At 40.9% G+C, this 22,412-nt stretch overlaps 1 protein-coding gene across 1 annotated transcript in view; it reads right to left on the reverse strand.

Annotated features, from left to right (window-relative positions):
- Positions 1 to 1,520: 1,520 nt before the first annotated feature.
- Positions 1,521 to 22,412, reverse strand: part of nucks1a (nuclear casein kinase and cyclin-dependent kinase substrate 1a) — a 29,510-nt gene continuing 8,618 nt past the window's right edge. The window contains exons 2-8 of the mRNA XM_005452256.4: positions 15,055 to 15,104; positions 13,472 to 13,556; positions 12,487 to 12,533; positions 12,237 to 12,389; positions 7,715 to 7,864; positions 5,994 to 6,143; positions 1,521 to 4,211 (exon numbers count right to left, since the gene is read on the reverse strand). Coding sequence (XP_005452313.1) covers positions 3,958 to 4,211; positions 5,994 to 6,143; positions 7,715 to 7,864; positions 12,237 to 12,389; positions 12,487 to 12,533; positions 13,472 to 13,556; positions 15,055 to 15,104 — 889 coding nt within the window. The 3' untranslated portion in view covers positions 1,521 to 3,957. The remainder of the gene's footprint in view (positions 4,212 to 5,993; positions 6,144 to 7,714; positions 7,865 to 12,236; positions 12,390 to 12,486; positions 12,534 to 13,471; positions 13,557 to 15,054; positions 15,105 to 22,412) is intronic.

Below are 22,412 nucleotides of genomic sequence, written 5' to 3' on the forward strand. Positions count from 1 at the left end.
GCCCCCCTGCCCTCCATCCAGGATCTGTACCTCTCAAGAACCAGGAAACGGGCAGGGAAAATGATCACAGACCCCCCACACCCTGGACACAGACTTTTTGATCTGCTGCCCTCTGGCAGACGGTACAGAAGCCTGCAGACCAGGACCACCCGACACAGGAACAGTTTCTTTCCCCTCGCCATCTCCCTTCTAAACAGTTGACCTGTCACACTGCTCCCACTGCCAGACTGCAACTGCACCTTATGTACATTCTGTAGTATTCATTCCACCTCATTTCTGTATTCTATGTATATAAGTTTAGATTGGTTATTTATAGTTGGTTTACACAGCTTTGTGTATGTATGTGTATGCATGGGTAATGTGTGTGTGTGTGTGTGTGTGTGTGTATGTGTGCGTGTGATTTACATTGCTGTGCTTGAGAGCCTCAATCTACCGGAACCAAATTCCTTGTATGTGTCTGCACATATACTTGGCCAATAAACACGATTCTGATTCTGATGTGCCATCCTGGAGGAGTTGGACGTACGCGACCTCTGCAGGGTTCAGATATCGCCTCATGCTGCTAGTAGAGACACTGACCCTAGCCAAGTGCAAAACTAGACAACAGCCAGAAAAGATGAGAAAAAATGTTTCATGGCCTCCACCTTTAAACCCATTCCTGTTTTGTGGGTTGTCTCATTGCAGCCTCTCTTGTGCACCATCTGTTAATCTCATTAACACCCCTCAGCTACTTAACTGACCAGATCAATATCACGAAAGGTTTAATGACTTTATTCCACACTGATTAAAAAGTGTTCCCTTTTTCGTTTTTTTAAGTGTACTCTTGAGTACACAACATTACTTCCGTTTTGGATTGTATTTCAGTTACTAAACATTTTACCACATCTAGATATAGTTCAGTTTTTCTCAACTATAACACTGATTGCAACAAGGTGCAACAACTACACCAAACTACCTCTGCACTTTATTTTAATCCTTATTTCCACTCGCTGTAGTTTTAGTCAGCCTCTGACCTTTCACTTTATATTATCAGTGTTTTAAGTTCACTTTTATTATATCCTGTTTTATTGGCTTTCAAGGCCTTACTAAAGTTTATGTTGTGTAAAGCTCTAAAGAGCTCAGGTGGCATTAGATTGATGGTCCGTGGCTGGGGCAATTATAATTTATTGTGTACCAGCTAAAAACTGTACTGTGTTCTGTGTAAAATCTATTTAGATAGAGAGGTCCACATTTAGTGTAAAATTGAGGGAATATATTCACGCGCGCACACACACACACAGATCAAATGTTCTTCCTACCCCCTCTGGGTTACGAGTGCCTCAGCAGCACTGTCACTAAGCCCATCTAAATATAGCATCTGGTGACCAGACCTGATCAACATCTGAAAACATAGTGGTGCTGTTGAACACGTCGCCCCCGAGTGGTAGTCAGAGGGCACTGCAGTTTATTACCCCTCAAACGCTTCTTGCTCATCCCTCCAGTCACCACCCACACAGAGCTCAACGGCACAAAACAAGTAGTTAATCTGTATAAAAAGTAGGTTGCCTTTATTAGAAGCTGGGAAACCAAAAACATTATCAACATCGTTGTTAATACTTTTTTTTGTAAGACCACAATATTGCCATTACCACCATCATCATCACCGCTTCGCACTTTTCCACAACATGCAAAAAGATTCAAGAGTTCAGCGTTCCTTTTCCACACTACTGACAAAATCTTCTCCACTTGGTCTCCTGTAGGAATCACAACTTGGCTTACATTTACATTGCCAGTACAACTGAAGGTAGATTGAAACAAAAAAAAAAAAAAAAAAGACATCAGAAAGAGAACAGAAGTTGGTGAATGAATGAGAGAGGAGAAATTCATAGCCTTATGCCATGTGGCTCCTGCGGGAAGATGATAGGAACCTCATTCAAGCCCTCAGTGCTGTGAACTACGAGCCGCTATCTGACCCTACCGCTAACAGCTCTTGGAGCGTAAGTTTGATATAAACAAACGTTTTTTTGTTTTTTTTTAAAGTTCCAATCAGAAAATGACAGTAGCTACAGATGGGTGCCAATTCAGGACCTGAACGTAGAAAAAAACACTTTAACCTGCGAACGAGGACAGTCGGAAAACAATCTAATGTGCTTCTGAACCAGGGACTAGGTTCGAGTGGGTCCTGTACGCATCCAGGACTGACGTTTACTGCAGCCTCAGACTTGATGTGAAAACACATTCCCAAGACCGCAATACAGACTTGCTTTTTTATTTTTTTTGTTTTTTTGTTTTGTTTTGCTTTTTTTCTTTGTTTTTTGCTTTGACATCAAACACTATTCGTTGCAAAAAAAAAAAAAAGAAAAAAAAAAAGTTTAATCTCACAAGTGCTGCACCTGATCTCCGAGTCACTAGTTTTGAGATCGTTTTATGGCTTTGGATTGCTGATCGTACAGATTGTTGACTCGTTTTAAGCCTAATTTGCCGTTTGTAGCAAAGACCTAAAACTTGAGGACAGATTACATTCTCGGGCCTCCAGTGACGATATAATCAGAGCCATGACCGAAACTCAATGAAAATTAAGGCATTGACAGAGAAACAAATGCCGGATATATACCGAGCTGCCCCCTTTTAATCTACTCCCGAGTCGCAGGACTGTGGAAATCTGGAGTCAAAAAGGTGTCCACTTGTGGAAACAGTAATGTGGGCAAAATAAAAAACAAAAAAACAAAAGCCTCCAGGAAACATGGACCTCGCTAAAGCTGATGTGTTTGGGGGTGGGAGGGGGGGCATGAAAAGGACAGAATAAGTCAAAGGAGGGATGGTTGGTCAAACCATCAGGCAAGAACAGATTGGATAGGGTCGACATTTTTTTCTTTAAAATCAAGATACATTTTATTTCTTTTTCTTAAAAAACAAACATTACAAAAAAAATCTGAATAGAGAATTAGAACAATAACCAACAGGAGAAAAACATTCATTTTTTTTTAACTCTGAAAAGAAATAAAAAGAAAAGAAAAACACCTCTTTCTTAAAATAACAAGGTTTCAGGATGCCTGGCACAAGGGCTTGAGTATTCAGAAGATGCTGTAGCCATGCAGGGAATAGAAATTGTGTGTTTTTTTAAAAGGAGGTTATTAGAAAGCCTGACGTACAACAACAGAAACCGTTTCACAAAGGCAGCTGATGGGCTTAGAGGAAAAATACAAAAAGTACCCCAATGAAAATTTAAGCGTGTATGCAAAGGCGCACACACCCGTGTGTCTTCTTGAAATGTGCGATGGTGGCAGTCTGACATGTAGCGAACACCCAGTTACACTTTTAATGAAGCAGCAGCCGCAAACTATGTAGATCAAAGTGTCTGAAGGAAGCGGAGCTAGCTTTAAAAAGAATTTAAAAGACACTGCTCAAACTCAAAGAACCGTCTAAAACAACCACCTGGTGCCAAAAAAAGCAAACCAGAGAGGGTGAAGGCTTTACCGCTTGCCTGCATGTGCTCACTCAACGTCATGTTGCAAATACAGCGCTCAACTTACTGACACATATCAGTAAAAAAAAAAAAATAGTAAAGAGTGTGGCCAGTCATGCCTGATAAGGAGGAAACAAAGATAAACAGCAGTGAAGGGGTGTGTTCACACTCGGGACGGATGCCTGCTAGCGCTGAGAGTTTTCACACGAAAATCCAGAAGGATGAAGAGAAAATACTAAGTCCTTACATATGCTGTACAGCCACAGGAGCACTATGTCCAAGCTGGAGGCAGCGAGAAGGAGGGGGGAGGTTAAAGAAGCACACCAAGTCCAAACCACTGAGCCAGGCCACCGGCACAAACCCAAAAAAAAAAAAAAACCCAAACAAAAGTCTAAACGCAGAGCAAAACAAAAAGGGAAAAAAAAACAAAACAACAAAAAGAAGAACAGAAAAAACCCCACTGAGAACAGACAGAGAGATGTGGAGGATGGGCTTCAAATGGGTACCATCTTCTAGTCTTCTCCAGAGGGTGCCTCCTCTTCTGAGCCATCCTCCTCCTCCTCGTCCTCCTCTTCCTCTTCTCCTCCTGTGGCCTCCTTTGTCTTCTTGGGAGCTGGGGAACTCTCCTTCTTCTCGGGCTCCTCCTCTTCCTCCTCCAGGGCACTCTCTGGGTCCTCCTCCTCTTCTTCCTCTTTGGGTGAGCTCTTCTCCATGGCCTTGGTGCTGGGGCGCCCCTTCCCCTTTCCTTTCATTGGGCTGGGGGTCACTTCAGAGAGAGGGACACAAATCAGTCAGTGACTAATCGCACAGGTAAATGCACACAGGTGGGCTGCCATGTAACTTTAACTCACAATGAGGAATACATTTAACACTGGTCGGTACCCACTGCTCTGCACTGACACACACCTGAAGCAAAGGTGCGAAGCAAATGCAAACTAATTCATATTTTTCTGTTTCCATTTCTGTTCAGAATCCACTCAGTGACGCAATTTTGCACCATCAACCTTAACAAGTACTTGTTAATGTACATGGTGTAAATGTGTAGTCCTGTAATAGCCTGATGCAGTGTTTCTGTCAGCAAGCAGCGACTTACTTTCATTTATGTCATTATCTAAATTCATATTTGTTCTTTTGGAAGAAATAAGCACTGTACTTTTTCCCTTTCACAAGACAAAGATTCAGATAAACACAGAGTGATGTGATGCTTTCAGGGACAGACTGTGCTGAGTGAGCAGTAGTAACTGAGTGAAGTGGTGATGTGCTGTAGTTTCATCAAGGTGGATTATTCTGAATGTGCCGGGTTGCACAAACTTGATCCTGACAGGAAAGTTTTTCTGAGGAACAGAGGAACAGAGTGTGTTTTTTTTTCTCCTGCATTTCTCAGGAAAATTGTGTTCAGCTCTCGTTTTACAGCACACAAAACACGATGTGCGCGACTATTCAATTCAATGTTATTTATACAGCACCAAATCACAACAACAGTCGCCTCAAAGCGCTTTATATTGTTAGGAAGACCCTACAATACATACAGGGAAAAATCCAACAATCATGACCCCCTATGAGCACTTTGGCGACAGTGGGAAGGAAAAACTCCCTTTTAACCTCTGCCAGAACCAGGCACAGGGAGGGGTGGGGCCATCTGCTGTGACTGGTTGGGGTGAGAGAAGGAAGGGCAGGGTAATGACTAGTCAACTGATCGCCACTGTTGTCACTAGTACCTGACGCACTAGTTATTTAATCTAATTGTTAACATTTTTATTGAAAATGCTACAAATCGCTGTGTCCATCTGCCACCAGATGGAGCTGCAGCTTATTATCCTTCATTATTTTGAAGGCAAAAAATAGGACTGCAGACACAAACAGTGGAAATTAGGTTTCTTAGAAGGGTGACTGTCCTCTCTCTCACCGATAGGGTTCTGAGTTGAGTCATTCAAGAGGGGTTCAAAATAGCACTGCTACTTGGAGATGGTCGCCCCCTGGGTCAAATCCTAATGGGACATGCCTAGAACACCTCACCCAGGACTCACTGAAAGGATTATATTGCTTGGCTGGCACGGGGATGCCTCAGTGTTTCCCCAGATAAGCTGGATGTGACTGAGAGGGAGGCTTGGGCTTCTCTGCCTGCAACCCAGCCCCGTATAAGCATTTAAGATTGTAACTTTTGAACAGGATTCACAGTCAGCATGCCAATTTACTTAACATATTCATTTAATATTCTGACAGTTCCTAAAATAAACAACTTGGGTGTAAAAACTGAAGGTTTTGTGTGCTCAAACATACACAGATATACAGAGGGAAATGTTGCAGCTGTTTGAAAACTTTGTGGAAAAAAATCACTTGGAAAGTTGTTGTTTCTGGTTTCGACTACTTCTCTTCCTACATCAGCACTTTTGTGGTTGTACTGTCTGAATGGCGACATCTATCGTTCAGGAGAATACTGCAGTGACCTCCTGTGACTGCACAATGATGTTACGGTGAGCAAGCAAGCCACGTCACAGGCATACTGGGACCCATCTTCCTGCACCTGTATCCTGATTGGCTGCCTCACCTGTGGCCTTTAGCCGTGGCTTGGGGCTTTTCTTCTCCTTGTCTGTCCGTCGCCGTCGAATCACCTTCTTGCCTCTCTTCTTGGAGTGACCGTAGTCGCTGTCATCGTCATCCTCCACCATGAAGTCCTCATCGCTGCCAGACTCGTCAGCTGCAAACAGGACACAGAGGATTCTCAGAGAGCGAGCACAGAGGGTATCCAACTGAACAAGAGTCACTGTTTACATACATACACAGCATGCCTGGAACATTAAAGCCTCCCCAGCTTCAGTTTAAAACAAAAACCATTTCAAACACTGAGTTACTTTAATGTCTTCATCTGTTTCCAGTTCCACTTAATACCATGATAGCACTGGGGCTTTAGAGGATGATTCCATTTCCAGTTTGACTGTTGTGGCCCTCTGGGTCACACCCAATTTGCAAGACTTGGGCGTCTACTGATACTTAACTACTACATCTGTTTGTGGGAAGCACAGACTATACATAAAAGATGGAAGTAGTGAACTCAGCGTCACCTATTGATTAGCAAGGCCCCACCAAGAAGCAATCCAGGGATTTTGAAACTGGGGGGTAGGTCTGCTGGAGAAACCTGAGGAAAACTGCATGTTCATGATCTAAAGACTTGTCGATCCCAATGTAGCTCTGCCCCCAAACTCAACCTGCTTTATCATCCAACTGGAAACATATATAGGGAGCAAAAACACAAGACTAAAGACTACTAAAACTAGTAATAGAACCAATTAAGTTATCAGAAAATAGCTTACTGAGCTTAGCTTAGCTGACAAACTCTGGTGAGTGAATACAACTTGAAGTTAACTTTGTAAATTATGGAGATAAACACGCTGTTGAACATTAACCTCCAGGACACAGGAGTTATAATCAAATGCACAGAAAGGGGCCAAATATGTTTTCTAATGCCTCCATTTTCCCATCATGTGTGGGAAAATGGCTATTTCCAGTGTGAATACCCAGAGTGAGGTATGCACAGTGGCTTATGTGCTGGATGTACAGCTAGATGAATGGTGTCTTGTTTTTGTCAAGCATTTTTGAATTGCTTGGCTTCCTGTACAGTTTCAAAAGAACCACATCGTTCCAGGCTTCAAACAAAAACATCACTAACACGATGGTTTATGTATGGTTTAAAGAGGCCAAAAAAGGTGCATGCATGCTCACAGTATGTCTACTATTGTCACGAAGAATGGAGGCTATAGATCAAACTAAAAACCAACAGACCTAAAGTCTGAAAATAATATCCAGTGCTCTCGAGCTGTGGTGGGCTGAGTGAGATATCCTCCAGCTGGATGTGTAATGTCAAGCGATCGATGTCAATGATCTCTTTATCGTTTAAGATAAAACCACGAGGATAACATTGTGGAGTCTCCTGAAGCTATAACACACTGCCATGGCTACACAGAACAAAGCTGATAAACTGGCATCCGCCTTGTTTGGTCAGATCTAAGAATACAGACAGAGCACAACAGATCCAACTTTAGACAGTTTTGAAATTTTACCAAGAATAGCTGCCAACTCCTTTGTTTCTTTGATGCTGCTAAAATGTTTCGCGCCACATCTGAAGCTCAGAAAATAGTATTTAAGCTGTGATCAAAATTCATTCTACAAAACAGCTCACTGTTGTCTTTGTTCTAGCACATGAAGATACAGGAACATTGATACAGCAGCTCATGTCTTCACTAAAAACAAAGTGTGCTGTGTTCTACATACGGTCCATGTAGGACTCCTCTTGATCTTCATGTTCCTCATCCTCGCTGCCTCCATCTCCCAGCAGGATCTCTCTCTGTTTGGACACGGCCTTTGAGGCCGCCTGACGCACTGTACGCTTTCGACTCACTTCCCTGTCGTCATCGCTGTCATCTACACAAGAAAACACACAGACAGTTACACAACGACTCAGGGGATGATGGGTAAAACAAACAAACAAGACAAATGGAAACAGTGCCTTAATGCTGCTCTATATAATGCTTTTATTTGATCTCCGGTATCATGCAACTGTATTTCTATTCAGACATAGACCTTTCCACTAATTCCGCAACAAACCCTCTACATCAATTGGTCGTTGAAGAAGAAGAAGAAAAAGAAAAAAGACAGTTCTACTGTCCCATCATTCCTCTGTGAGATCAGCAAAAACCAATACAGCTGCAGCCATGCCAGTGCAGGCTGGTGGTTAGCATGCACCCATTAACAGTGCTATTATGCTCGACTTGTCGCACAGTTCTGAGATTCTTGCAATTGGGCTCATTGCGCTGTGGCCGCCACCGCTGGGTTGAGGACATGAGTGCATAATCATGTCGGCTTTTCCCGCCATTTTAATGATATTCCAGCTCAGGAGCTCAGAGACCGTTTGGAACGGTTTGAAAACTTCAGAGTTTGTGCCCCCTCTCCAAAGTCTTGGCTTTGGTATTGACTTGTCCTCCTCCTATAGCAGCGCTTATAGCAGCTTAGAGTGCGACCAAATTTTTCAATGGTGCGACTAAAAAAAAAAAAAAAATTTGGTCAAACTGTTCGGGTAACACAAAAAAAAGAAAAAAAAGAAAAAAGAAAAATCTCTGCAACTCTCCGTGTGGTCAACAACAGACACACATTATGTCCCTATCGTGGACTAAACCAATCAGAGATAGTCAGGGGTGGGACCCCTTTGATTGGCCGTGGTCCAGTTGAAAGTGCAGGTGGATAGAGAGAGGTGAGTAGCTTGAATAAAGCGATATCGATTCATTAAATCCTGAATTGACTTTTAAATATAACTGTGTTTTGCCAGAAACGCCAGTTTCTCAGATTAAAGCTCACAAAACTAGTTCAACAACCACCAAACAGCAAATGAGAGCAGGTACACGGATTCTGCACAAAGACGTAAACACAGAGCGGACCCGACACATCAGAATCAGCTGTGTCTTTCTCAGCTTTCTCACCCGATAGCCTGTAGACGGACATGCCGTCGGAGCTCACCGATTCTGATGCGCCGGGTCCGCGCTGTGTTTACGTCTTTTTGCGCTGAGCTGAGCTGCAGGTTTTGTCTCTCTCTCCAACCAAAATTCACCGAGCCAGCAGCAAAAGCAGCAAACTACGCTTCACATTTGATAAACATCGTCATGAATTCCCTCTGACTTGTGCTGTTTTGCTTCCACCACGATTTAAAAAAAAAAAAATCCACACTTCATACACAGCTCCCTCTCTCTCTCTCTGTACATCAAGAACAGTTTCCCGTCTCAAATCTCTGTTTTCTGCATTTTTCATTCGCTTATTACCCATCAGTCTACCGTTGTTTACAGCGCTGTCGGTCGCTGTCTTTTTCTTTTCTTTTTTTCACTTAAATGACCTCGGACAAGAAAGCCTAATTTCTGCTGTTCAATACTGAAGAAATGTAAACTTTTTAAAATTGTGCAAAATTGCAGAATATTTTTAAGGTTATCTGCTATAAAAAGCCAGGCCAGAAAAATCTCCTTCATGTTTTTCTGTTTTATTCTCAGTTACTTTCACACAAAGGCATCTGCTGTGATGTTCACAATTCTGATGAAGTCTCACATGTATCAGTACTGATAAATGATCAGAATTATAATATTTCTGACTGTCTGAGGCTAAATTGAATCGAATCAGGACTTTGAGAACCGGAATCGAATGGATTATAGAAATCAGTGATGATACCCAGCCCTGAGTAGCCTAGGCCCAACAGAAGTGGATGTAGCTGTGGGTAATAAGAAAAGATGAAAAGAACTATTGATAACTTTTGTGTTAAGTTAAGGACTGATCCGTCTGAAATTCATAGCCAGTGCTCTGACACGATGCCATCAATCTTTGAACGCTGAAAAAGCACAGTGTATCCAGAAAACACATTATATGCTGCAATAAATGCACTGCCCAAGTGTCCCCTCTCCCCACTGCCTTTCAGCATCAGGCAGCAGCAAACAGGTCGTCAGAGGAGGCCAAGATGATGATTAAGTTTTCTACAATAACATTTTCTACAATACTGACAAAGCACTTTAAGCACAAGATTGTTAGTTAATCATTTAGAAATGAATATTGTCTGTATGGACTGCAACTCCCCCCCCAAAAAGTGCACATGTAAAACTCCGGTGTTAAGCGATGCGGTTGAAAAATTTGAGTGCGCCTAACTTTTGTGCCGGTGCGCCCATGGCAAAAAGTTAGTCTAGAGCCCTGATGTGGCAATACTGTCTGATTGGCGACACCTTTTGTCCAGGAGAATACTGCAGAGGATTCCTGCGGTTGCTGCGGTGAGTGAAACGGCCATTACAGCAGGTATATTGTGGCCTTTAGGTGGTGCCATCCATCCTCCATGATGTATACTGAGTGCCCCAAACACAGAAAACTTAACATTACTGCTGCTGTTGAGGAGTCACTTCCAGTATGAATACCATAAATGCAGACTACCAGCATGAGCGCACGGTTCACATCCATACTGTAACTAATGAACATACGTGAGGGGATACTGCCTAAACAGCTTAGCAGCAAAGCAATACAGCACAAACACAACTTGTACAACCCTGATGTGTAATGAAAAGTCACAGTGGAGCATTGCAGGTAAGCCATTTATGCCATGTAGGACATCTGAAGGCCCACATTGCTGGCTCCACTGCAATTACTGAAGGAACACACACACAGCGTGGTGTGTTTGTAACTATCCATTTGTTTGTTGATGAGGCAGAAATATAAAGGCAGATTTAAATCAGCAACATAAAGTTGTTTCCCACAGGCTCCGCTATAACTAAAAAGAGGGCAGCAGATGCAAACAGGATATTGTCTGGACCATCAATTAATTAATTTATTAATCACAAATACTGATATGTTGTCAGTATTTATAATTGCAGCTCATCAGATGACTGTGACTGATCAGCCTCGTCCACCGTAGCTTCCATTCACAGTAATAATAAATCACAGCGTCACAGTGTCGGGGACCGTTGTAGGCAAATGCTTCAATCAGCTGAAAATGTGGGAGGAATAAATGTCCAGGAGAGCACATCCAGTGCTCTCGAGCTGTGGTGGGCTGAGTGAGATATCCTCCAGCTGGATGTGTAATGTCAAGCGATCGATGTCAATGATCTCTTTATCGTTTAAGATAAAACCACGAGGATAACATTGTGGAGTCTCCTGAAGCTATAACACACTGCCATGGCTACACAGAACAAAGCTGATAAACTGGCATCCGCCTTGTTTGGTCAGATCTAAGAATACAGACAGAGCACAACAGATCCAACTTTAGACAGTTTTGAAATTTTACCAAGAATAGCTGCCAACTCCTTTGTTTCTTTGATGCTGCTAAAATGTTTCGCGCCACATCTGAAGCTCAGACTACAGCCTGTTTCTGAGAGTTTAAAAAAACTTAACACTAAAGGTGGCGCTTTTTACCAAGAATGAGGCTCTTGGTTAGTTTTTCCTTTAGACCAGTTACCAGGCGACCAGTAAAGAGTCCATGACTAATATCAATCTCAAAACGATGACTTATTCCTTGAGTGGTTTTGTTTTCTCAAGAAAACACTTTGTGGAAATGTTGAACACATAAGCGCAGGGTGCCGCTCTCAGAGGTTGAACCTTTTTACTCAAAGGGTCGACTAGAGCTGAGCAAATCAAAATCGTGTGCTCGATCACACAAACCTTTTTTTTATTAGTCCTTTATTTATCCAGGTAAGAGTCTCATTGAGGTTAAAATCTCATTTGCAAGAGAGACCTGGCATCTCCACCTAAACTCTGATCCAGACTGTGGCATTGAGGTAGATGCCCCTACCTCAGTGCCACAGTCTGGATCAGAGCTTGTTAGATCAGTTAGACCACAAACACATTCACATCAGAACGTTGATTCTTCTTCAGCTGCCGTTAAGTGATCTGAATTTTATGCAGAAAATGAGGAAAACCTACACATTTACCATATGATTTTTTGATATGATTGATTGCTTGTTTTCCGACCACTCTTGCTAAAGTTTGCTGGTCATTATTTGATTTGTTGCATTCTTTTGTTTATAAATTAGCATAATGCCAGTTGTAGCCCCGAGAACATTCCCAGATCTTCCCATTCTCCATCATCACATTCCTGAGATTGCAAGCTCATCATCATTTGCCCCTCTTAGTCAATCTGACCGTGTGTGTGGATAACACTGTCCAAAGTAAAATTTCATATACAAAACTGATCAACATTAAAAGCTGCATACGTCTTCAATATTTCATGCTGCCAGAGTTCTAGTGGAGAATTAGAAGTAGCGTTCAAACAAACTTGTGTTACCTGCAGCCCGTTTTCTCTTCGGCCCCCGCTTGCTGGGCTTCTCCACCTTGGCTTTCTTTCCCTTTTTCCCTCTTTTTTCTTCATAGTCACTTCCTCCGTCTTCATCCTCCTCCTCTCCAAAGTCATTGTCTTCATCATCGCTGCCAAAGTCATCTTTAGTATCGACACAGAGGAAGTCAGTGAGCGCTAACCAAACTCCAGCTGTTTTCAGAGAGAGTCAACCTTTTTCATGCAACTCAGACTGACTTACCTGCTGAATCATTTTTGGATTTGGAGAGCTTGTCATCAGAGTCCTCACTGGGGAGCAGAACAGGAAATAAACAAAACAGTGTCTTCAGTAAGTTGAGGAAAGGCAGCCAGGAACTCATCAACAAGACATACTGCAACGGACTGGCATGGATGAAATAATATGGACGTAATGTGCTGAGGACTGGTCTGAAAGATGTCCTGATAAGCTCCAGCCAGTGTTATTCTCACTGATTCAACATCATTCATTCAGTGGGAAGCATGTTTCATTTTGCCTACTGTTACATTACTGAGTAAAAAATTTAAAAATACAAAACAAAACTAACTAATTTATTCACATAACTGTGATTTTATCTGCCAAATAACACACCAACATGCCGATTAAACAGCGCGATAATCACACATGATAGAGAGAATTAAAAAGGCCACCCGTGGTGGGCTGTGCCACAGGTGGCAGCAGCAGTAAGAGACTGAGCAATCAGCACTATGACTGCACTGGCACTTGCTTTGATATCCAAGAACTATTAAACAAATTGATAAACAGTGCCAGTGTTTGTCTCTGGCACAGTTAATATCCTCCCATTGAGATCTTTCACTAACAAAAACATGCATATTCTGATATCCTGATTTTTCCTGTGTGCCAACTACATGATACACACAACATGTGATGTATGTACCACTTTTTCCTCCCTTCTTCCAGCCCTGTCTGAAAAACTGATAACTGTCACCTGGATCTCTCCTTTTTTAAACATATATTTAATCAACAATTTATTTCCTGTTTTCTATTTTCCTATAAAGGCTCAGGTGTACAGCTCATCAGGAAGGATCACCATACGCTTCACCATGTACCTGTTTGCCGGACCTTTAGATCCAAGTCTATTCCTTTCCATCCAAGTGATAAAGTGTAAAATTGATCACAGTGTCTGACGCTGCATTAGAAACTGTAACCAGACACCAACAATCCTACCAAATCTCCACTTAGGGCTCACCTGTCATCTTGCGAGTTCTTTGAGCGCTTGTGCTCACGAGGCGCTGGTCGCACCTTCTTCGGCTTGTCGTCACCATACTCCTCATCTACAGAGAAAGCGCACTTTTAACCTTTAAGACACACAACTCAATATCATGCTAGCAGCTCTACAAGATACCAGTTAAGACATCACAGTGCTTTGAGTTACATGCTAATGTCATCATTCTAAATTATTTAACCAGGAAGATCCCATTGAGATTAAAAACCTCTTTTTCAAGGGAGACCTTGAAAAAGAGGGTCTCCCTGCCAAGATAGGCAGCAGCAAGTATCTCACAGTTACACAAATTACACAATTAAACAAAGGCAACAACACACACACACACAAAACTAATTGTAAAATGTTGTTTTTTTTTTTTAAATAAAATGAAATTCAATAAAATGACAAGCAATCTAATTGAAACAGTTGCATGTTCTGGAACTGGCCTCAAAGATTCTTAGTTCTGATTTAAAATCACTTAATAAATGAATTCTGTCATTTTTTAGTCGTTCTGCAGCTCGTTCCAAACCGAAGGTGCTAAATGGACAAAAGCTCTTTTGCCAAGTTCAGTTTGGGCAAATGGAACAAAAAGCAACAAGTAACCATGCGGATGAAGAGAATAATGACCAGCATGTTTCACTGCAACCAGGGAACATATATAGGAAGGCAGAAATCCGAGTATTGCCTAATATATAAAACCGTATAAATGAGACTGACTGGCCAAAGCAGGCTATCATGCCCAAGGGTATAACTCACAGTGGTGAGTCTGAAATGTACGGTTTGCGATGAACCTCAGAGAAGCACGATACACAGTATCAACCATCCGAAGACACTGAGCAGAAGCATTCATATATAGAATATCTCCATAATCCAGCAGAGGTAAAAATGTTGCAGCAACAAATCGCTTCTTTGTATTAAAAGAAAAACACTACCAGAATAAAACCAGCTGTTAGGCTCAGTTACTGCTAGTTTGCTTATACTTAAAACTAACAGAAGGCCATTAGTTTTGTACTTACAAAAAACTTAAACAAAAATGGACAAATTAACTTTTTTCATCCTTGTTGCTTTTGTTGGATATCGCAGTAACGAGTAGTCAGGAAGGCAGCCGTACCCAGCCACCTTCTCGCCAAACCAGCACCCGACAAACTTACATTTTGCCTCAACTTGGAAACTTGGACTATGATTTTCTCAGGAGACTGAATATCTTTTAGATTCCAACTGATGAAACATTTAAAAAACCAACATTGATATTTGGGGATTTAAAATCTGACATCTCAGCTGACATTCTGTTTACTTTCAGACAAAACAGGAACAGATTTGTCAAACATTTGTTCTGCAGAGGTATTTATTTACTTGTCGACACAAAGTAAACAGAAACAGTGCGCCTATATATGTACCAAAACACAGTATCGCCTCACAGGACAGGTTTTTTTTTTTACCCCATACTTTTTTACCTTAAAATGTGCCATTACTGTACACTGATGCTGAATATCTATAGCAGAGACTAATCTGTACATTGCCCTTGTGTCACTCCATTTGTAATGAAACACATCTGAAGCCTCACTTACCTGCGTCATCAGACTCGTTGAATTGTGAGTAGTTCACCACCTTCCTGTTCCTGTGAAGAAGAACACACTACATTAGATTACAAAGTTACTGCCTTAACCCGATATTAGACGGTGTAGACTAGAGTGCAACAAAGCTATTATATGTAATGTCCAGCAGTTCAGGATGGTGCAAGTGGCAACGTGTTGGCTGTGTATGAATGTCTCGATCGTATTATTTGGTACGAGACATAAAACGCCTTCCAGCCAGGGGGCCCTGAACTGGACACTGGTCTACCTTCTACAGTTACAAAGGCTAATTTGGCCAAGTGTATGGGGGAGGTCTCAGTGACACTATTTGACTACACTTCAGGTAACACACACTTTGGAAAACTGAAGAGCAGCACTGACCAAGACTAACAGACAGTTCAGGTTAAAATCACTATGAAAAAAAGTTACCCCTGAATCCACTTTATTAGAGTAAGGTACATTTATGCAAATAATACATTAAAACAAATGCTTGTATTTAACAGTATACATGGCCAATATGCAATATCACTTAAATGCAAAGTAATTCAAAGGCATCTTCCAAAAAATAAAGATATTAGCTTTAACTTATTTGTAAATCTTTCAAAACTTTGTCTAAACGCATGTTCGCACGTTTAGACTAACTGCATTCAATAGCTAGCTTGGTGACTATGTCTTGAGTCTAAAAACACCTTAAGAGGATAAAATTACAAGATGTTTAGTCTCTAAGCGGGAGTGAAGATTAGAGGTCCTGATGCCAGGTTGAGAAACGGATAAATGCTGTTAGAGGTTTTTGTCACTGCGGAGCTGATTCTCTATCACTTCTACTTAATCAGATTTCTGTACGTATAAAAAGACACGATAAGGATCGAATAGATTGACCTATACAAGTAGTTCCCTTTCTTGTTGTATTGGGTTGTGGACATTACTTATTATTGAAAAAGTTATATATGCATTGTACTTATTTTAATGATAGCACAGAAAATGACAGTGTCGCTTATAATAATAATAATAATAATAAATTTTATTTATAAGCGCCTTTCAAGTCACCCAAGGACACTTTACAATAGGAAGACACATAGTAAAACAATAAAAATAAGAACAATAAAACAAAGCACAAGATAAAATTAACAAACAATGGATTCACAGTGAATATGCAGATTTGAACAGATGAGTTTTGAGTTGGGATTTAAACTGGGGGAGAGAACCAATGTTTCTTATTTCTGGGGGTAGGCAGTTCCACAGCCTGGGAGCAGAGCAGCTGAAAGCTCTGCTTCCCATGGTGGTGAGGCGGAAGGAAGGTACAGCAAGCTAGTCATTTATGTCACTTTGACCAAGGAATGGGCCTTTCATCTGCATTCACCTGGCTTCTTGTCTAAATTTACTTTTGCAGTTTTGTGCTCAAGATCAAGCGAGAATAAAGAAAATGTAAAAAAAAAAAAAAAGAAAGAAAGAAAAAAAAAGTTGCTCCCATTGAGGTTCTTCACACTACCTGAGCCGTCACAAAAACTGATTTCCACTGAGGACTTCTGAGCCAAGCCTGAAGCCTTGTCTGTTTTCCCTCTTTCCCTACTTCACCTCAAGGCAGGTGAAGCAGAGAAAGAGTTTCCTTCAAAAGCAAAATAGAGGCGTGGCAGTGAGCAGGAGCATGCTGATTTAGAACGATCTGGATGTATTAACACGCTCATCACAGAGGGGAGAACAAAACTGTGTGGTACACACGTTTCATGACTCTGAGGGTAAGTTTCCATGAAACTATGTTTTCTTCGGTTTAAGAACATTTTCTTAATGGTGAATGAAGCTGAGTGTAATTTATTCAGATGATCAAGATTATGGGAAGAAAAAAAGAACTAGACTACGGCAACTTTCACAGAGCAAAACAGCAGGTCTGTCCTGAATAAGACCAGCAGTGGGGCTTTTGCTGAAACCTAAAACGGTACAAAATGTGGATCCAGCAAAACAATGTCACCAACTGATATTAGATGGATGAAGATTTTTACCATTGCCATCTTGGTGTTTTGAAACCAGATGTGAATGATAATTGGCCAATGCCTTGTCAATCAGAACTTTCTAACTAATGAGTATACCGTTGATACACAGTATTACCCCGAAACACGGTATGACTAAGTGTTACAAAGCGGGGATGATATTTTATTCAACATAGCCTGAAACTAGTAACAGACAATGAAGTTAACAGGAAACTATTTATAGAAGTCACATCAGAAAGCTGTTTTCCCACAGACAGGGTGCCAGTATACCCTCTGCATTGGTCATTTAGCTCGCTGCCACGTCATCATCACGCAGTCACCTCTATCACTGAGCTTTTGTACTGGACCATCATTAAAATGGCAGTGAACACTGACACAATCATACTGTCTTCAATCCAGCTGTGACGGTCGTGGTACAATATGCCAGGTTACAACAATGAAGAGGGGCATGACTGACTGAAGCACCTCAAATACAGTGGCACACGCAAAGTGATGTAACGTCAAAAAGATCAACACGCGCTGACTATATATACTAAATACTGATTACAGTGCAAATGTTTGCAATATAAAAAATAAATGAAAAATGTAAACATCTATGTTTAGTGAACTTCAAAATACTGCACAATAGTGCTGGGCGATATGGAAAAAATATTTATCACGATATGAATTATTTTATATCACGATAACGATATACCACCTGACCTGTGGTCATCTGGAAAGTATGCAGTCTGTAAACAGCGAGTGGAGAGGGTGCAGTCTTTGTTTTGAGTTACCGTAAAGCATGTCGCAAATCCGGGTGCATGTAAAGCAGCACCATGTCGCAAAACCACAAGACGGAGTTTCTTTGCGAAAAATATCATTTTTTTTTATACTTTATTTTCTCTTGCATAAAGTTAAGAGTATGTATAGTGAAAAGACAACACTAATATGTGCCACAGGCTATTTAACCCTTTAAGACCTACCATAGAACCAAGTTCGCCAGAGCTTATCTTTACATTTTACATGCTGTAGTGCCATTTGTGGGAGCATTTCTAGTTGCTATACATCAATACAACCGTTATAGCCCAAATTTTAATAATATGTATGCGTTAAGTCCATAGTAACTACATAAATTGCAAAAAAGTGCAATAAACTACAAAAAAATGGAAAATCGTTTTTGTTTTGTTTTTTTACATATATTTCTAGTTAGAGAAATTTAAGAGGCTTATCCCTCAAAACTGTAAATACAAAAGTTGTACAAAATAGTTTCCAACCACGAGAAATTTATTTTGAGTGTCTTCATAGTTTTATTTTTGAGATGCACTAATTTTTATATACTACAGGAAAAATGAAAATAAATAAATGCAAATTTGCAAAAACACAGCATGTGCATCAAAATAAACTATTTCCAACAGTGTAATTTGACTTCTAAGCCTCCCAGAAACGATACAGAAAAGCATAAAGTCAAACATGACTTTTAAAACCACCAATACAGGCTTTGAAGCTAAAAAACTACATTTTCCGCGAAAATGACGTCACTTCCGGCTTCGGAGAGGTAATGCCGGACATGCGATAGTTCGCGCTGACTTATATTCCAACGTAGGAAGTGTTATGAACAGCTGATCGGATCGGCAAAGCGTGTTTCTGGAATATTATGTTTTTGTTGCTGGAAGTGCTTTTTAATTTTTGCAAAGCTATATGTGGACGGAAACCGTGACCTCGGGCAAGCTAATGGAATAAGATGTAAGTACAACTCCTACGGTTTCATATGCAAAAAAAAATTATTGCGCTACCTTACCTGGTTCCAGTTCTACAGGGATTAAAAAATAGTTAGGTAAAACGGAGTGTGCCTGCTCCAAACTGTTGTAAAGGGTTAACGATATATTTTATGTAATAATTTATAAAATCAGGGTTAGAAACGATAGAAGACAAATGGCATGATAGACACTTTTCTATCGTCCACACGATATATATCGTCATATCGCCCAGCACTACTGCACAATATTTGATCCACGTCTGACTCCGCGAACCCATAATGTTTCCACCAATGTTCCCTCTAATTTTTCATGTGTCTGAGCGAACACACAAACTCCCTGAGCGGTCCCTTGGACCACTGTGAGCAACATCAGACGTGTGCACTGTGGTCACGCCAGCATCTAATCCATCCAAGTTACGTGGTTTATTAAAATAATCAAATTACAGCATTTACATTTATGTTAGACTACTTTTAATTAACTGCTTTAGTTCACTTCCAATGAAAATTTAAAAAATCTTGTTCATGACCTGTGTAGTATGTTAACACTATTGGAAGTAAAAATAACTTGAACTCCAATTTTGAAAACACAACTTTCTTTCTTTCTTTTTTTTTTTTTTTTTCCATAAAGCTCTGACTTGTATTATGAGGATGAGTCTGTGGTCTGGGAGAGTCCTATAACTCTCTGTCTGCAAAATACAGTATATAATGACCAATGTTGGGCAATTAATTATATAGTTACTACTTCAAAAAAGTAACTCAGTTTGGCAAACAACAAAGTTTTTTGCAGCTATTTATTTTTTTTAATGCAGCCAAGGCGTTTTTAAATAAACATTTCAAACTATTTACAGAACAATCAGCTGTTCTGCATCAAATCTGATGCCACACAAATTATTTGTGCCACTCCAAAAAATAATTTCTGTCCACTATGAGATAAAGGAGAACAACAGCCTGATACCTGCAGGCCTGACAACAGGAGATGTATCACTCCTGTAACACCTGTAACATTCAGCAGTCGCCTCATTGTTCTGACACACCAACAAAACTATTGACTACACTACACACTAACTACACAAGATTTGCGCTAAACGTCTCAAATCTCTCACATCTCAGAACACCGCCGTCACTCCTAAAACTTCCCCCCGTTTCTTAACAACTAGATGCCACGTTGCCATATCATTTTTTGATTGGTCGACACGGTACTTTTTTCGACCAATAGGAAAGGGTGGGGGTTTTTTTGGTTTTGTTTTTGCTCACAGGTGGAGAGTGCTTTCAAGCGTTTTCCTTATAAAACGCCGTTTTTACCGTTTCTTCCTGCAGTAAATATAAATAATGATAGTATTCAGGAAGAAAACCACACATTGCATATATTTTTATCATAACTCTGGTTTTACGTGGCCGATCAACACAATTTAAAAACTGGTATAAAGTCCACACTTTTTCCGTCAATTGTTCCGTCTGTCCTGCTCACATCTCCAATGGTTGTACACATTGTCATTAATGTGGCTTCACTGCACATCAGCCACGCCGCTTTGCTAGCTAAAACACCGGTGTCGGCACATAAGGACGCTGTCATAGCCTGTCAGCGACGTTGACTGGCTGCATATATACGAATGTGAATCGCATTACTGGCTGGACTATAGGATAAGGTGGCATCGTTCTAAACCCATACAGGAGCAGCCAGTCACTTACTAACACTGCAAAACAGAATTGTTAAAATTTTAATTTTAATTTCAATTCAGGTTAGATTTTTTTTTGTGCGCAACGCAGATTTTCTGTGCGCAGAGACCGTGCCAGCAGTGCGCAATTGCACACGTGCGCAGCTTAGAGGGAACATTGGTTTCCACACCACTGAAGTCGTTTTACCTCACTTTTCAACCAACTTTTCAACCTTCTTCAGCAGCCATTATCCTCTCCTCTCCAAATAACTTCTGCTTAGCTTTCCGAGCTTTCCTCGGGTCCTCTTGTGACGCGTGTTCGAAACGCAGACAGGTGCGCTCGATTTGCCACACGGAGCAGCGCGAGAGTAAAGCATGAGGGAGGTGCTAATAATCGGCTCAGTCATTTTTAATGATCGTTGAAAACCCAGATCGTAATCGAGATTAAAATTCGATTAATTGAGCAGCCCTAATTCATCTCGAAGTTTTTTATATCGTAAGGTAAAGATCCTAAAATAGACTACTTCTGTAAGCAAGCACTTGGTGATAGTAAGAAAGGGGTGGGGGGTGGGGTGGAGAAATCACAATAATGAGCATTGGACCAGTCAACTGGAGTAACAGTCAACCACCCTGTACACAGGCTGACAACCCTGGCTGCTGGTGCTAGCAATGCTGACATTAGCAATATTTCCAAATTAATCTGACACTGTGTGCGCAATGTTATGCACAACCTAGGGCTGGGCGATATATCGAGTTTTTTAAAAAATATCGATATATTTTTATTCGAGATATAAGACGTGACAATATCGTTTATATCGATATAGTATATGTTACATTATAACTATACTTGTGGAGCCGCAAGTTTGCCTCTCTTTCTTCCACTTTTGTTTCTACGCAACGTTACTCCGCCTCGCCTCTCTCCTTCACTGAACACAACTCCCCCCTCCCCCATCGCTTCACCTGCAGGCAACGACAAGATGGACACGACAAATCTCCGTTAACCAGTTACCACGCGTCAACGTGTTAACGAACTAACCACGCTAACGCCATGCAGCCCACAGGGGCTGCACGGCCTAAAATCCTTTCGTTTTCTCAAAAGTTGACAGTGCGCCTTATGTATGAATTCTGGTTGTGCTTACTGACCGCGAACCGATTTTATGTGGTACACGGCGCTCAGCAATCTGTCAAAAAATGTTTTGGTACGACTTTGGTAAGCTACGGAGCTGCACCGCTTGATGGATTGTCGGAGCATTACGGCTACCGAGGAGCCTTGCGGAGTGATACATACTCTGCTTCAACGTAATATTACCGTACTGTGTGTGTATAAGGACCATAAATGGCACCTGTTAAGAGACATGGTTACGAAGCGGATTTCAAACTCAAGGCTGTCAGTCACGCAGTAGAACATGGGAACAGAGCAGCTGTGAAATCTGTCTCTTTGTTATTATGCTCAGCGTGTTTTAGTTTACATTTTGACTGCACAATTATGAGCTTTTTGTTATGCACAAAAACAACATTGTTTTCTTTTATTTATGGAGCATTATTATTTAATAAATGCTCAATTTATTTTTGAGTAATTTTTTCATGTACATCTGCGCTGTATGTTAATAAAAGTGCCTGTGTGACATCTGGGACACAGCTTTGACTAAGAACTCTCTATTTGTTCTTACTTTATGGCTTTAAAAAAAAATAATAATAAAAAAAAAAAATCGAGATATATATCTTATATCGCCATCCAGCTAAAAAATATCGAGATATGAATTTTGGGTCATATCGCCCAGCCCTAGTACAACCTTAGATTTTGTTTATTAAACAACCAAATTAACAGTTGTAAACAGCTCCTAATTACACACAATAACTCTCCTGACAGTGGTCAACCATTTGTCTGACACCTTTCGTTTTCTTATGGTGTTTTTATTCTCGCCACGTGACCCACCATGGGTGGCCCAGGACGAGTTCTGACGTCACATCATGTAG

The sequence above is a fragment of the Oreochromis niloticus genome, linkage group LG5, assembly GCF_001858045.2.
Source record: "Oreochromis niloticus isolate F11D_XX linkage group LG5, O_niloticus_UMD_NMBU, whole genome shotgun sequence".
In the NCBI taxonomy this organism is placed as follows: Eukaryota; Metazoa; Chordata; class Actinopteri; order Cichliformes; family Cichlidae; genus Oreochromis; species Oreochromis niloticus.